At 39.5% G+C, this 15,174-nt stretch overlaps 1 protein-coding gene across 6 annotated transcripts; it reads left to right on the plus strand.

The window, feature by feature from the left end:
* Nucleotides 1–68: 68 nt before the first annotated feature.
* On the plus strand, nt 69–13,688 carry PTGR2 (prostaglandin reductase 2). Of its 6 annotated transcripts, none has more exons than XM_080397702.1 (11): nt 89–152; nt 700–881; nt 4,635–4,703; nt 6,135–6,253; nt 7,552–7,743; nt 8,675–8,845; nt 9,860–10,069; nt 10,861–10,982; nt 12,266–12,353; nt 13,100–13,139; nt 13,466–13,688. In XM_080397702.1, exons 3-11 carry the CDS (start codon nt 4,667–4,669, stop codon nt 13,528–13,530), a joined length of 1,044 nt encoding a protein of 347 aa, XP_080253828.1. In that variant the 5' UTR covers nt 89–152; nt 700–881; nt 4,635–4,666; the 3' UTR covers nt 13,531–13,688. The 6 variants fall into 6 exon arrangements, with proteins under 6 accessions (XP_080253827.1, XP_080253828.1, XP_080253829.1 ...); XM_080397703.1 differs by having other exon boundaries at nt 700–810; XM_080397701.1 differs by lacking the exon at nt 700–881 and having other exon boundaries at nt 69–152.
* Nucleotides 13,689–15,174: the final 1,486 nt, after the last annotated feature.

Below are 15,174 nucleotides of genomic sequence, written 5' to 3' on the forward strand. Positions count from 1 at the left end.
CCTGCCCGCCGCCCCGCGCCACTGCCGCTCTACGCCGCGCTCCTCAGCGCTTCCCTGTTTGAGGCGCGCGCGCATGCGCGCGGCGGGGCTGGGGCGGGGCCGCCCGCGCGCCCCGTGACTAACGTGCTGGAGCGCTCGAGGCGCGGGTCAAGGTGAGCGGGGGCCCCTCGCGGGTGGCGCGCGGGGCGGCGTGCGGCGGGGGCCAGGCCCGTGTTCGTGCGCGCGCGGGGAGGGGTGGCGCGCGCTGAGCGGCGCGGCGGGGCCTCGGCGGCCTCCGGGGTCGGGCCCGTGGGCGCCCGCCGGCCCCCTCGAGATGAGCCTGCCGCGACGCCCGGCGTAGAACCGGGAGGCCCTGCGGCCGCGTCCCGCCTGGAGGGAGCTTGGCAGCGTCCTCCGAGCCCTCCCCCTGCCCTGCTGCCCGGGAGCCGTTTCCTCAGGGGAGAGCGCCGCGTCGTTGCAGGGTAGGCGGGGGCGCAGGTGTGACGGTAGGAAGGGGCTGCTGTGGGGTCGCCTGCTCCCTGGAACAGGAGCTAGTTTTACCCAGTCTCCGCATTGAACCGTGGCCCGAGGCAGCGGAGGATCCCAGAGGAAAGGAGGCCTCAGCGCCCAGGACACGGCCTCTCTGCGGTTTGTGGAACTGAACGTCCTCCATTGCTTCTGACCTCTCGGTTTCTCTCTCTCACGTTATTCTGTCTGCAGCTTCTGAAACTGGTAGAACTATCTGCAAGACAGTCTTCAGTGGCTTTTCTGCCTTTGACAGCAGTGACTTCTAACTTGGTCTTTGGTCATACCTAGGAAAGTGGATAATCGGTACACTCTTTGGGATTGCTGTCATGTGGGAGCCTGAATACTACACCACAGGTTTCTCAAAAAAATATCAGGTGATGCTCCTGGCTTTCTGGGAGCAATCTGCATTCTTCTGTTCATTCCCAACTTGAAATTCTGCTGAAGAAAACCAGGCCTTTTGTGTTGGAATGTTTACAATTTTCAGCAACTCCAATACAACTTTTTATTTATTAAAAAAAAAAAAAAGTATGCCCAAGAGGAGGTAACTGAGAGCTTTCAGCTTTTCTGATGCCTGGATCTGAAAAAGTAAAGTTTATACAACCCTGTTATGTGTAGATGGGTGTATACTTTTGCTCTGTATGGCAGTCAAATTTGATAAAAATATCAAACATATTAGGCTTCTTGGAATATAAAAAGGATGGCTGGATCAAGATCCTACTACTATTGTCATTCTTCCATATTCATCTGTTTCTTTCTTGAGGGAAAGACTGCAGCCCTACAGTGTGTCAGGGAATCCACATGGAGAAAATACCTATGGGAGGGGGAACTTCACACCAGAGATTTCAGAGATGAGACATGAATCACTGGAAAATCTGAATTTGTTGGTTCAGTTCATGAAAGTACTTAGCTTTTTATGGCATGCGTTTTTCTCCATTCATGATAGTTAGTGTTGATACTGGCTTCTTTTTGAAAACTTTAGTTTGGAATTAATTAACATTCTTCAAGTGTAGAGCTCCTTAGTGGTGTGACGGAGAGTTTGGTGCCTAATCCATTACATTTGCTTTTCCATTTCCATTCACCTCACCTTACCAGTTGAAGTTACCATTTTTTTGCTTTTTGCCCAGCCATTCACATGAGTTTGCTTGGTTGTGTCTCATCTATTGTTCACAGTTTCTCTGGTTCTCTTTCCCCATTCTATTTCTCACTTTCCTGCTTTACTAGCCTTTAAGTTGCTATTCTTGCCATGTTTATCTGTTCTCCCTGATTCCTAGTGGCAGTCCTTCCCATCTTTCCTTCCTGCATGTTCCTCATTCAGAGTCATTCCTCCTTGAAATGTCTTTCCTTGAGTTTCCTCTGAGGATCCTCATTCCAGCCATTTTGAGACCACAGTTCCAGAAGACTTTCAGTCTTACTTGTCCTCCGTTTAGACTGATTGCCACCTAGGCCTGATACAGGAGGGATAAACTACCTGCTCTTCATTTTTCTATTAGGTTGCACCTGGCATGGGCTCTAACAAGTTGGAAGCAGGTGAATCTTTTTGGCAAAAGCATATGTAACTGTAAACAATGTCTTATGGGCAGTCTAACAAGAAGGTAGAGGAACCAAGCCCAGGATAAACAAACTGGAGCGTTTTAGTGCTGAGGAATTTATTTAACATTTTTAAAGGGACCTGTCATGTCTCTGCAAAAATGGGAAAAGAAAAGCAAGGGGAGAAAGGGGTAAGAATAAAACTGGGCAAGAACATACTAGAGACTCCCCTGAAGGTACTGCTGTTGTGCTGCTTAATGCTTCCGTTGTACTTGGAGGGTGGGACAGGTGATCTTGGCATAGAATGATGATAAAACTTATAATGGAGTTTCACTCCATTTGAGTTAAAAAATAGAACCATCTCATTATTGTTGTTTGGAAAAGCTAAAAAATAGTAATGCATGTTGCTTCCTGTTGGTCTTAAAAAAATATTCAAAAGCATGTGTCATATTGGCATCATGCATATATTGAGAAGGATTATGTATATGATACAAATCCCCTTTATTTAACTTTTAAAAAATCTTCTCTTTCTCCAAAAGGTTTCCTCAGTTTATGGTGCTAAAGGATGGTGCCTCTACCTTACTTTGTTTAGTCACTTCTGCATTGTTTATAATGTGAGGAAAGTTTGATTGTTACTATGTGATGATATTGGTATGAACATTTGCTTGTGTAATGGTGTTATTTATTTCCACCGTAGAGTGAATGCAGTTATATTTAGAAGTAAATGTCCATTTCCAGTGTTGTATTTTACTGTGACAGCTGTCATAGAATGAGTGACAATTCAGTTGCCAGCCTCCCTTTCTGCCCACCCACTCACAGTATCTGGAAGATCTTCAAATTGAATTTGAAGGCTTCTCAACACAGCCTTCTCAACAAAAAGCTGAGAAAATGATCTGGGAAATCAACAGTGGTTTTGTTCCCTCAGAATGTCAGGCATTCAAAGAAGTAATCTGAACTTAAATTGTATGCTTTTTCCCCTCATCTTTCTATGCTGCTCTGTATTGCTTTTGCTTTAATATGCTAAGATCTATGGTTTTTTTCTTTAAAGACCTATTTTTTCCCCTGTACTATTATAGCAGATATTTCAAGCATGTGTTGGGCACAATAAAATTGCTTTTCATCATCTTTTTTGTTGTTCAGATTGGGTTTTTGTGTTTTTATAATACAGGTATTTAGTTTCAGGATAAAAATTGAGTGAGTAGTGTTGATGGCGGACGTTTCTGTAAGGCATGAGCTGTAAAGCAGTTCTGCTTACTCTGTGTGGTTTATAAACAGTGGATCAAACCCCTAACACCATGGACAGATTTAAACTGACTACAAATAGTGATTTGCCCAAATTTCATGTGAGCTGTCAAGATTGCTGGCGGTTTATATTCACCGCATTCTTAACTTATTTCTGCACAGGGTAGTTTCATTAGTGGTTATGAACTTCAGCCAAGTTCTGTATGTCTACAAATTATTTACTGGGGTAAAGTTGTTTTAAATTGCACTGGGTACATCTGACAGTTTATAAAATGCTTATTGTATTAGCAGAAATTCTCAGATGCTAAGACAGTTGCTCTAGGGATAACAACTGTACCACTTCAATGTAGTTTTGTTAGGCAAATGTTATCAGGAGGAATTTGGAGTTTCATTCTGAAAAGTATTTTATAAGAGAAGTACAAAGTGATGTACCCATGATCACACAGAAAGTATATAGTAGAGTACATTTATTCCAGAGCTGTGTGGATATAAAAATCCATTGTTATGTTTCTTTAACTGTTAATTCCTGTATTTTCAATGCTCATTTTTAATTTTTTAAACAGTAACTAATAACTTAATCAAAGTGTGGGGTTCTTTCCTTTTGTTGTAGACTGATATTCTACATTGTTCTGTCCAGAGAACTGTGCAGGTCACTTATTTTTCACTGATGTAATGCTTTAAAACACATTTGAGATCCATTTCTCATAGTTTTTCTAAATCACTTTGGCAGCTCACAGTTGTAAGAAGACACATTTACAGTCCTCTTTTAAACTGTTGAAATTCAATGAGAAATTTTTCAGTAAAACAGATCAAACGGTGATCTAATTCTTTCTTACCTCTGAGCCAGACCATTTCATAGGAGAAAATGCACTGCTAATAGAAAGACTTGCTGTTTCATATGGAACATCTTACACAACAATCTTTTTGTCATGTATCTGCATAGTGCTATTGCTGGCATGAGTGCATGCCTTTTAGTGAGTTGCATCTTACACATGCAAAGCTGCCTCGGTGACTTAGGTGGGAGCAGTGTTCTCAGCATGGAAAGCAAACCAAACACCTCTCCTACAGCTTAGCACAGTAGGGAGTGATGATCTTACAAGGAGCACAGTACATTATAATTTTCAGTCTTTCCAGAAGGTGCTAGTGTGACATTGTATAAAATCACAGCTCTAACAAGATAAACAGGGAAACTATTCACAAGTTTGTTTTTATTTACATTTATATGATTCTTGGTCATAGATGCTGAAGTTGGTGAGGCACATATTTCATCCCACTTGCAAATTACTAAGTACTTTACACCATACTCTCTTTCAAGAAAATTTATGTTTCAGTCCTTGAAACAATGTTTTCCTTTGCAGGAGCCCAGTGTGAAATTGCTGCAAAAGCAGGGATGATTATACAGAGAGTAGTGCTGAATTCACGCCCCGGTATGTATTTCTCTCCAATAAAGGAGCAGTATTTTCGTTATGGTTGCCTAATGCTCCAAAATGGTGAGGGGAGAAACAGACACTAACTTAAGAGTTACTGACATTTATGTATCTTAATACTGCATGCAGCAATAAGTAAAGTTTATTTTGAGGTGTGTTTATTTAGTCTGGATATACAGATTTCTAAATTCTTGGGTGAGAAAAAAAAAGATTGTCACATAAAATGTGAGAAACCCCAAAGTGAAGAAACATGACCAAGCATTGCTTTTTAGTTCTGACATTTATTCTTTTTGCATTTTAAGAGATGACTGAAATAGTGTTTTGTTACTGTTAATTTTTGTTTTCTTTCAGTAAATACTAAATCTTTTATTCCTCCCATGTTTCAAAGTTTTTATTTTTTAAATTTACACTCTTGACTATTTGTTTACTTCCTTGTTTACACATTTGCCTTGTTACGGATGACAGCACAATATTTTGAATAGTGAGTTTATAAATAGTCTGTTGTAGAAAACCCACATGTGTGCATTAAGTTTTTGGGGCAGTATTGTATGCTGCTCAATGCCAAAATACTCCTAAGAGGTAAGAACTATTGTGTGACCTGCAAATAAGTCTTTATTAATGCAAATCTAATTTTTCAGTGGTAGCCTGCTGTAGTCACCCAGTCACTCTGACTTAAAACATACATGGGTATCTGTCTCTCTCCTTTTAGTGCTGGTGGTTCCAGTTGTTAGTCTGATTGATCCGCTGTATGCGGTACCAACCTGAGGATGAAGCCTCCAGGTCTGGGGCTCTTGACACACATTTTGTAGGTGTTTCTGGGAAGCTTTAAGGAGGTCCATCTGTGACTGTGAAGAGATGCTCTTGCAGCATATGCATGTGCAGTGGCAATGGTCTGTATTCCCCCAATCTCACTGAGTCAAAAGAGACTGAAAGGTGAGGGTTTAAAATTTACCTAGTTAAAATGTATGGTCATTTGCTACTCACAAAATAATACACAGTGGTTTTGTTATGTGAGAGAACTCCCAATGCATGTTTTTGTTTTGAAAGTTAGGGGCTTTTTAGTACATAGGGTATATAGACCCATTTTTTGAGCATGAAACCTTTTTTTTTTTCCCCCTTTAATTTGCCCTAATTGTTCATAAAAATTATGTGTAGCAAACAGCACAGAAACTGTCAGTCAGTGCAAGTGCTTGGTGCCGACCCAGGTAAATGTAAGCTGACAGATCAATGGGTCTTCAGTTTGGATGGTGGTAGCGCACCCATTTAAATCATAGTCTGTGACACAAAATCCAAATTTTGTTTGGTAGTTTTATACCCGAGTAAAGATAGACCCTAACTTGTTCTAAAAAGCACTGTCTAAGGGCTTCCCATATTGATTAAGGGAATCTTTATATTGATTCATTTATTTGTTTGACTTTAAAACAATTCTAGGTAAGAATGGAGTGCCAGTGGCTGAAAACTTCCGGCTGGAACAAGGTACAATAGCAGATACAATCCAAGCAGGACAGGTGTGCGTTAGAACCCTTTATCTCTCTGTGGACCCATACATGGTAGGTTTAAAATATCTTCAACTCTATACCTGTCATGATGTTTAACACCAAAGTTACCAATTATAGCACAAATGTATCTCTAGTACTAAACAGTAATTCTGTTCATTCTGATGGTGTTCTATTGGGAAGGAATTTGGCATTAATGTGCCTGCAATATATATAGGAATATGACTTTATAGGACCAGGAGGAGACTGTGAGCCCTGGTATACCATTACAAATTTGTATCAGCTTTTTCTGAACGTTGTCTTTTTTATATGTACATTTTTAACTTTTTTTTTTCTTCCCCATGGATGGAAATATTTTTTAATTGAGGGGTGTGTGGGCAGAGGAGGAATAATATTTCATGATGAAGCAAGGGAGTGACATGATCAGGCAAAAAGATTCCAGACAAAACACATAAATGAATCAAGTTAAATGTTATTTGGCTATTACCAGTTTTGTTTACATATGAAAGTCGTATTTTCTCCTCAGGTGGGTGATAGCAGAACAAAATGTGTCAATACTTTGTAAACAATGACAACAGAGAGAGGATTAGTGAACGAAGCCATAATGAGCACTTGTACCTAATTCTGCAAAACTGTAGAAATCATGTGCTTGGGAGAGTTTGTTGAAATGGAAGTGAAAGTAGGAGAATCAGGCAGACCTGGTCTGCTAATATGTAAAAGTTTGCTATAAGGAGAATTCTGATCTTTTGTTCCTGCACAGATGAAGATAGTAGGAAAGAAGCATTCTTAATGTCAGGAAAGTGCATTTAGCTTGGAAATTAAGGAATAGTTTAAGAATCGTGAAGTACTAACTCAGACTACAGGGGGAGATACAAAGAAAAGACTTCAGACTTCAAGATGTTCCTTAAAAACGGATCTCTGTTGGGGTGGTCTACTTAAATTTGACTGTTCTTCAGTGCATAGGCATGGACTGAGGGACTTGTGGGTGTTTTTTTTCAATCCTGCATTTCTGTGGTTCATCCAGTTAAGGAATGGCATTTACAGGATTCTTGTCAGACCCAAGCCAGTAGTCTTTGGTTGCACAGCTGACTTTGAGGCAGCGTCTACAGAATGTGTTGGCTTTGGTAAAGCTGCTGGAGGTGATAAGAATTGTCCGTCCTCCTTTTGTACTGAGCAAACAAGCGGGGAAAGAGGGATCTACGAAAAGATGATGAATATTTGGGGCTTACTGAGAGATTTTTGAGTAGCCCTTGTGTTTGAAGTTCTAAACATACCTCATCCCCAACTTCATTTGAAGTTATAAACAAATTGTGTGTTCCACCAAAGCCTTGCATTAAAGCCTTGTCTTTCAGCGCTGCCGAATGAATGAGGATACTGGCTCCGATTACCTCCTGCCCTGGCAGCTGTCCGAAGTTGCTGATGGTGGGGGCATTGGGGTTGTGGAGGAGAGCAAGCATGATAACCTTGCTAAAGGAGACTTTGTAACTTCCTTTAATTGGCCCTGGCAAACAGTGGCAGTTCTAGACGGAAGCTTGCTACAAAAGGTAATATAAATGCAAAGCCCAGATTGTCACTATTTTCTTTTATTAAACCTTTTTTTTTTAAGTAGTGGCTAATGATACTTAGTGAAAAACAAGCCAATATTTTTAAAACAACTAGTTCTCAAAAGGCAGCTCAACTCACAGGTGGCAAAATCTACATAAATTTCTCTCTTTTCTTAACAAAAATGTAAATGCTTTTGATGGTTACCAGACATGTCAGTATTATTCCAGTAGTTGGGTTTTAAATCAATTTCCATGAAGCTGCTTCTGTTAATTAATTCTGTAAATTATTCTGATTCTAGTAGAATTCCTGATCCTTGAGAGTGTGGTCATATGACATGAAAGGCTTCATATATATTTAATTAAATTTATTTTACTAACATATGTTAGTGAAAGCTTTTACTTGAGGCTTTACATCCACAGAAGAAAGGGTATTCAATATTAAGTTGAAAGTGGAGAGGAAACAGTCCATTAGGACTATTGTGTTGATCATCCTCATGTAACACAGAAAAATATTGTAGTTTAGGAATGTATACTTTCCAATAAACTCTTTCCTTTAGGACCCTTTGCCAATGATATGCAATCACAGTATTTGATAAAGCGGTGCTGTTTTATCCTTAACGCTGGCATAGGGGTAATTCACCATTGCTGGAAACTTATCTCCCAACTGCCTTTTGACAGGTGCATCATTTAAGTTTTTGTGAGCAACTTGGTTTAAAAACATTTTCTAAAACTATAGAAATGTAATCTTTGTTTCATTTTGTATGAACTTGTTATTAGGGTAGAGCTAGTTTATAGATAGCTTGTCCCTACCAGTTGTACCTTGCCTGGTAAATATCCTGAGTTGGTCTTCTATCCTCAGACAATCAAATAGCAAACAGCAAAACCGCACCTTAAAAAGAAATGAACACCACCATGCGTTTCTGTTTTGTAGCTTGTTCCACAGCTTGTAAATGGACACCTTTCCTACTTTCTCGGTGCAGCTGGCATCACAGGACTGACAGCCCTGCTAGGTATAAAGGAGAAAGGACACGTGGCTGTGGGTGCAAATCAGACAATGGTGGTGAGTGGGGCAGCTGGTGCCTGCGGCTCTCTGGCTGGCCAGGTAGGTAGACTTAAGATACACAAGCATACTGTGTTACCGAGTCTGTTTTCTGATACATGCTGGTTAGTAAACGTACATATAAAATCTAAAATGTAAAAGTGAGCAGGAATAACTCCATGGGAAGGGTCAGTTTCACAGATTTGGCCAAACTCTCACTGGGAAAGATTTTAGGTGTGAACCTTGTTTCATGAAACTGGGATAGGAGAAAACGACCCAAGGTGATTACTTGTCCCTAGCATAAATAAAATAGATGATACAAATACATGTGTATATGTATAGTAATCTGCTGTTTGATGAGTTGACTGGCAACTTTCATTTTTTTCTGTATTAGAAAATAGTCAGTAAAAAAAAATGTAATAAACCCTTCATTGTGTTGTGTTCCATGATATTCTTTGTTTTTTGAGATTTACAGCACTTTTACTCTCGTTAGCTTTGCAGAACTTGTTACAGTGTGTTTGTGTATCAGTGTCTGTGCATATCTACAAATGTACACACACATACACGCATATGGAAACATAAACACAATAGATATTAAGTAAGCTTAAGACTTACTGATAAAGAGAAGCTATGAAGAAATAATGCATACGCAAATCTGTGAAGAATGTATTTAAATAAATTATTGTCCAATCTTTTTGGCCTTTTATTAGCTATTATCTTTTATTATGGTACTAGGCAGATGGTCGTTTTATACTATCATTGGCTCTCCAATCCTGCCAGTTGTTGGTGATGACTCAGACTAGGTCTCCTGCAGTCAGCGAGTTTGGAAAGATGGCAGATTGTGATTTTATCTGCCCCTTCTCTAGGTGTGAGGACAGAGTGACAAGAGGCAGTTGTGTCACATGACAGAGGAGATAGGAGCCTCTGCTGAACTTTGCTGCCTGGGGTTTAGTGGGTGGGGGATAACTGATAACACCCCTTAGGCCCCCTGACTCCCACTGGTACCTTTATGCAGATGAATGATCTAACTTCTCTTTATTGTTTGGGTTTTTTTGTTGTTTAACTGTGTGCCTGCAGATTGGCCGTTTGGAGGGCTGCTCTAGAGTTGTGGGGATTGCTGGCACAGATGAAAAGTGCTCCATTTTGGTTGAAGAAATGGGGTTTGATGCTGCTATCAATTACAAGAAGGGGGATGTGGCAGAGCAGCTACGTGAACTCTGCCCGGGTGGTGTGGATGTTTACTTTGACAATGTTGGTGGAGACATCAGTGATGCAGTTATAAGTCAGGTGATTATACTGGCTGTTGGGTTTATTCTAGTAAATCTCCAATGTCTGCATGTCCAGCTTTGACTCAGTTCATACTGGAGACAGCAGAGCAGGCTTTCCACTTCACTGATCTAATCCAGGTGCTGATTCTGGTCTTTGGGAGAAATCAGGTATTTGAAATCAGTGTCTGTCATTTGGACTAGCCTGGCAGTATAGTGATAGAAACACAATTTCCGCTGCTTGTCTCTTGCTTCTTTGGCCGGGAGACTTGGTAATATTCTAAAACCCCTTGTCTGTCAGTGTAGTAATCTTGTGTTTTTTCAGCTTTGGTTTTCTGGTTTCACAAAAGACCAGCTCTGCTGGGCCTCCATAAAGGCTCTTGACCAGCCCTCTTCATTGTTAACATGAAAATACTCTCTCTTGGTGGGGGAGGCTTTGGTGGCAATGCCATCTTTGGGAGCTCTAAGTCACAGCTGTATCCAACAGCTGGGTGAAACTTCTTTGTCCTGTTGCCCCTCTCCTCCTGACAAAAAGGGCACACGGTAAGGTAACAGTTTCTCACATTCCTTGTATTTGATGCCTTTTTAAATTACACATAGGCTGCATAGAGTTTATTTTTCCACTATTGCCCTGCATTTGAATGTAGTCATAGGTTGAATGGGACTGACTGCAATTTTCCCACTCTTTTCTAGGAAATGTGGCTTTAAATAAGGGTACCCATCTGGAAAATTTGCAATATAATCTATTGCATCTCTAGAAAATGTAGTTTTTGAGACCAAGGAATGTAATTTTCCTTTGTGCTGTCCCAACAGATGAATCAGAACAGCCATATCATCCTGTGTGGACAGATATCTCAGTATAACAAAGATGTGCCATATCCTCCTCCACTGCCTCCTGACATAGAAAAAGTACAGAAAGAAAGGAATATCACAAGGTACATTTCTTCTTCAGAACTTGTGACCAGGTTCCAGCTAGATTGCACATGTGATGTTGTGACTCGAGTGTTCGGAAGGTAGCCTGTAGATCCGCAGTAGGCACGTTTTATTGGAACAGAATATTAGCATAGTAAAAAAGGAAACGATAATCACGATGTCAGTAAATCCTTTCTCTTACGTTTGTCTGTATCAGCATAAAAAATGGGAAAGAATGTTGTTACTTGTTAACATAGTTATGTGTGTTTGTGGTTGCTTGATTTAGTCCTGGAGTCCCTGACAGATTCTTCAGTATGAGGGAAGAACGTGTTTCCATGGTTCTGTTCTCGGATGTTTTGCAGAGTGCCTTCTCTCCAAGTGTAATAGTTCAGGCAGAGAGAAAACCAAATAATTTTAAAGTAAGGATGCAGCTGACGTGGTGATTGTATCGAAATTACATCTTTTGTGTTTGGGGTTTTATTAGATAATGGATATGTAGGTGTGACAGATACATACAGATAGAACGCTGATTTTTGTTCTGACTCTGAGAATTGCTGAATCTCCTACCAGGATTCAGGTGGAGCTAAGGCAGAGATTATGAGCAAAGTCTTAAGAGACTTTTCATTTGTTGCACTGCAGAAAGTTAGGGAGACTTTTGATTTCCGTGCAAACAGATTGACCTCTTCTAACTAACGTTCTTTTCTTATCCCTGTTACTGTTCTCTGCGCTTTTAAAAAATGGATAAAAATACTAAACCCCACCATGCATAGTAGAAGGCAGTGGAGAATTTAGTCGGTATGTTGCTACAAGTAATTATCATCTTTTATGATTGTTTCAGTTTCTCTTGATTGTTATAGACAAATGTGACAGCAGGATATGCAAAATTCTGGGGAGCCTGAAAGTCAGTTTATACTCGCCATCTAGTTGCAGGTCCATAACTTATTCTTCCTACCACAAAACACCGAACACCCTCCTGACACCCCCCGCCACGCCCCCCACCCCCAAAAAAAAGGAATTCACTCACATTTTATGGACATTTGCTTATTCTGGCAATACTACTTGATTTTTATTACTTTTCTCCCTGGTACTTTAACAGGATAACTTGTCTAAGACCGATGTTACTGTCAAGCTCCCGCAGCAGGGAGCTGTCTCAATAAGCTGACAAAACTCAGAGTTAGGTCTCATTGTAATTAGTACTCATAACCCTTCAGTTTCAATTAACGCTGTTTCCTGAAAAGATTTGTAAAGATTTCAAAATATGCGTACCAACGTTTCTTAAGTCAAGGCTCATTCTTGTCTTCCACAGGGAAAGATTCTTAGTGTTGAACTATATGCACAAACAAGAAGCTAGTGTATTACAACTCTGTCAGTGGATCCAAGAGGGTAAACTGAAGGTAAGAACTTTTACATTTAATCTATGGCCTTTAATACTATTTCCTCCGATCATGGGCTGACTACAGGAAGTCCAATTTCTTTTCCCTGGCTCTCTTCCCATGCCTCAGGATTGAGCAGATTTTCTTAAGAATATGTAAGTATAATTGAAAGCTTATTAAGTAGCACTGTTTTAGTAGGTACCTGCTGAGGATGGCATGACTGTAATATGACAGACTTTTCTAATTACACGCTGCTGATATCTGTATTCTTTCTTTCAGCATAGGGTGCAAGGGCTTTTTTACTTAAGGGATCAGACCTTCTAAAATACGTACTTTCAAATACCTGATTAATTAGTGTCCTGAATGCTTTTGGGGATCTTGTCTGAAATTTTGTTTCAAGCTTTATAATCAATCACCGTTTATTGTTTTGTGATGGGTAGGTGCTTTATCCATCCCTTCCCTGTGAATCTGTCTAAATTATTTTTTGATTCTTTAAGTGATCATTCAGTTTTCTTGGGATAATCCCGAGATATGAAATTTTGGCAGGGGCAGGGATATTCTAGTTCTGATTGAAGAATTAAATCACCTACATGTTTATCAGAAAGTATTTCTCTTTTGATGAAAGCATCTGGCCCAAACAGAGCACTGTCCATTGTAGCAACAGAATTATTTAGATTTTTGTAGTTTCTTTGGCAGTTTCATGGCACATAACTAAGAAATGTTAATCTTGTTTGAAGAAAACTAAAAGGATTTGTTTGCATTGACAGGTCAGAGAGACCATTGTAGAAGGCTTAGCAAACATTGGTGGTAAGATTTTTACACCATTTTCTAAGAGTAATCATCTGACTAAATACAATGACGGTAGAGGTGAACTACCTCCTTTGTTTCATTTGCCAATTCAGATTTGTGCATTTTATCTAAACTGTGATTTTTATGTTTATTACAGACTAGATTTTTTTGTTTCCTTCTTAATTTAGCACATCATTAAGGATAAATATGTCTGGGTCCAAAACATGATCCTCCTTTTTGGGCAGCTGTTTGATATATTTGCTCGTACCACTTTTTTTTTCTTTTTTAAAAGCTACTGGTCACATTTTGCTTGGCGCTAACTTTTTTCTTTATTTCTCTTGAAGCCGCTTTCCAGTCTATGATGAATGGAGGCAATATTGGAAAGCAGATCGTCTTGGTTTCTAAGTGAAAGTCATTGCTTCAGGAAAAATAGTTGGATTCTATCTCTAACAGTGAGCAAGTTTTTACTTACGCTAATTTCAATTTTCTTAAATAAACTATTGACTTGTTCTGTATGTACTGAAAGCAGAGATTCTGGGATGCTAATAAACTAAATAGAACTGGAAACAGGAATGTAATCCTTTATACTAGAAACTAATAATATGTTCTTTGACACGATTTAAACAGTTGCTGGCTAGCACATTTGAAAATATTTTATGTTATGGTTTGAAAGTTAGAGTGTCCCAGGGAACCATTTCCAAAAAGCAGTTTGTATGCAGCCACCTAGTTTTGGTTGTTAGAAGAATTTACTAGCATAGATGTGCACCATTCACGTGCTAGTTTGTCTCAGTGGCCAGAAACTTCTCTAGGAATTTTTAATTTACTGGTGTGAGTTTGCCCTGACAGTCCAGTCAGTCTGGCTAATTATTTTAAAATTTAACTGATGTCATTTTTACAGATAATTGCAATGAAAAATTCAATTTCTAGAATTCAGCGTTGCTTATAACAAAGGTATTTCCATTTTACCATCTGGAACAAATTTCCACTGACCTTCTTGCCCACTTCTTTGCATTGTATCATTATATCCCCTATTTTCAGAGCACTTGAAATCTAATTCAGTTACAATTCCATCTACATGCAACCCGAGACTTTAATGAGAGATTGGTTCCGATGTAGGATGAACTTTATTTACTCTTCTCAATATTTGCATTCCAAACTTAAGTGAAGTTTTCTTTTTAAATTCCTTTTTAGAAATCTACTGTATCTTATTTTTATGGTAATCTTCCCTATTTCAGTAGTTTTTCTGGTTTTTACACCTCTCCAAGATGTGTACCACAGGACAATCTTAAAACATGTTGCTTGATGACAGAAGGTAACTTTGCAGACAAATGACCTTCTGTTCCCTCAGTAACTTATCTTGGTTCAGAACTGTTGGTCAAGCAATGCTCTTTTGCCATCTCAATAGGGAAACTTGAAAAAATGAGTCACCATTTCCAAGTTTGACTATCATAACCCCAAGCCAAATGGGACTGATAAGATTAAGTCTGTGTCTTCATAAGCAAGGAACAGAGAAGGGAACAGATAATTATTTTAAAGAGATTAGAATTCCACTACTGTGTACATTTAGAAACACTTAACACATTTATTTAGAGTACAGGATTATTCATATTGGTTTTGTTTTTAAGTTGTTTGCCTTTGAGAAGCGCTTCCAAACAGCAGGGTCAGCTGAACTATCCAGAGAATGGATTATGTAGATTTGTGTGAGTCACTACCTAGGCCAAACTAAATGGAATCCAAGGACTAGGAAAGAAACACTGTACAAGAAATTTGGTATTTTATAAATCATTTGGTGTGCTGTGGAAGGTAGGCGAGTATAAAAAATGCTTGATATGGTTGTGAGCAATATGAAAAACAGTCCTTTCATTTCCTAGTTCTGAAGCTGGCCCTAATAGAAGGAAGCATGCAGTGATGGATGCCATAAACTTGAGGAAGAGAAAGACACCTGCAGTATAGCATTAGATGGTCTAAAATCTTCCAGCATGCATTTTTCACCTACAAAACTTATGACTGGTTCACTTTCAGCTAGATTGTGAATCCACTGTCAGCATAACTA

The sequence above is a fragment of the Falco punctatus genome (genome assembly GCF_963210335.1).
Source record: "Falco punctatus genome assembly, chromosome: 7".
In the NCBI taxonomy this organism is placed as follows: domain Eukaryota; kingdom Metazoa; phylum Chordata; class Aves; order Falconiformes; family Falconidae; genus Falco; species Falco punctatus.

Coding starts and splice junctions, on each gene's coding strand:
- PTGR2 (XM_080397700.1), top strand. CDS start 5,591: ATGGTCTGTATTCCCCCAATCTCACTGAGTCAAAAGAGACTGAAAG. Junction 8,846..9,859: donor GCGGCTCTCTGGCTGGCCAG/GTAGGTAGACTT, acceptor GTGTGCCTGCAG/ATTGGCCGTTTGGAGGGCTG. Junction 12,354..13,099: donor TCCAAGAGGGTAAACTGAAG/GTAAGAACTTTT, acceptor TTGCATTGACAG/GTCAGAGAGACCATTGTAGA.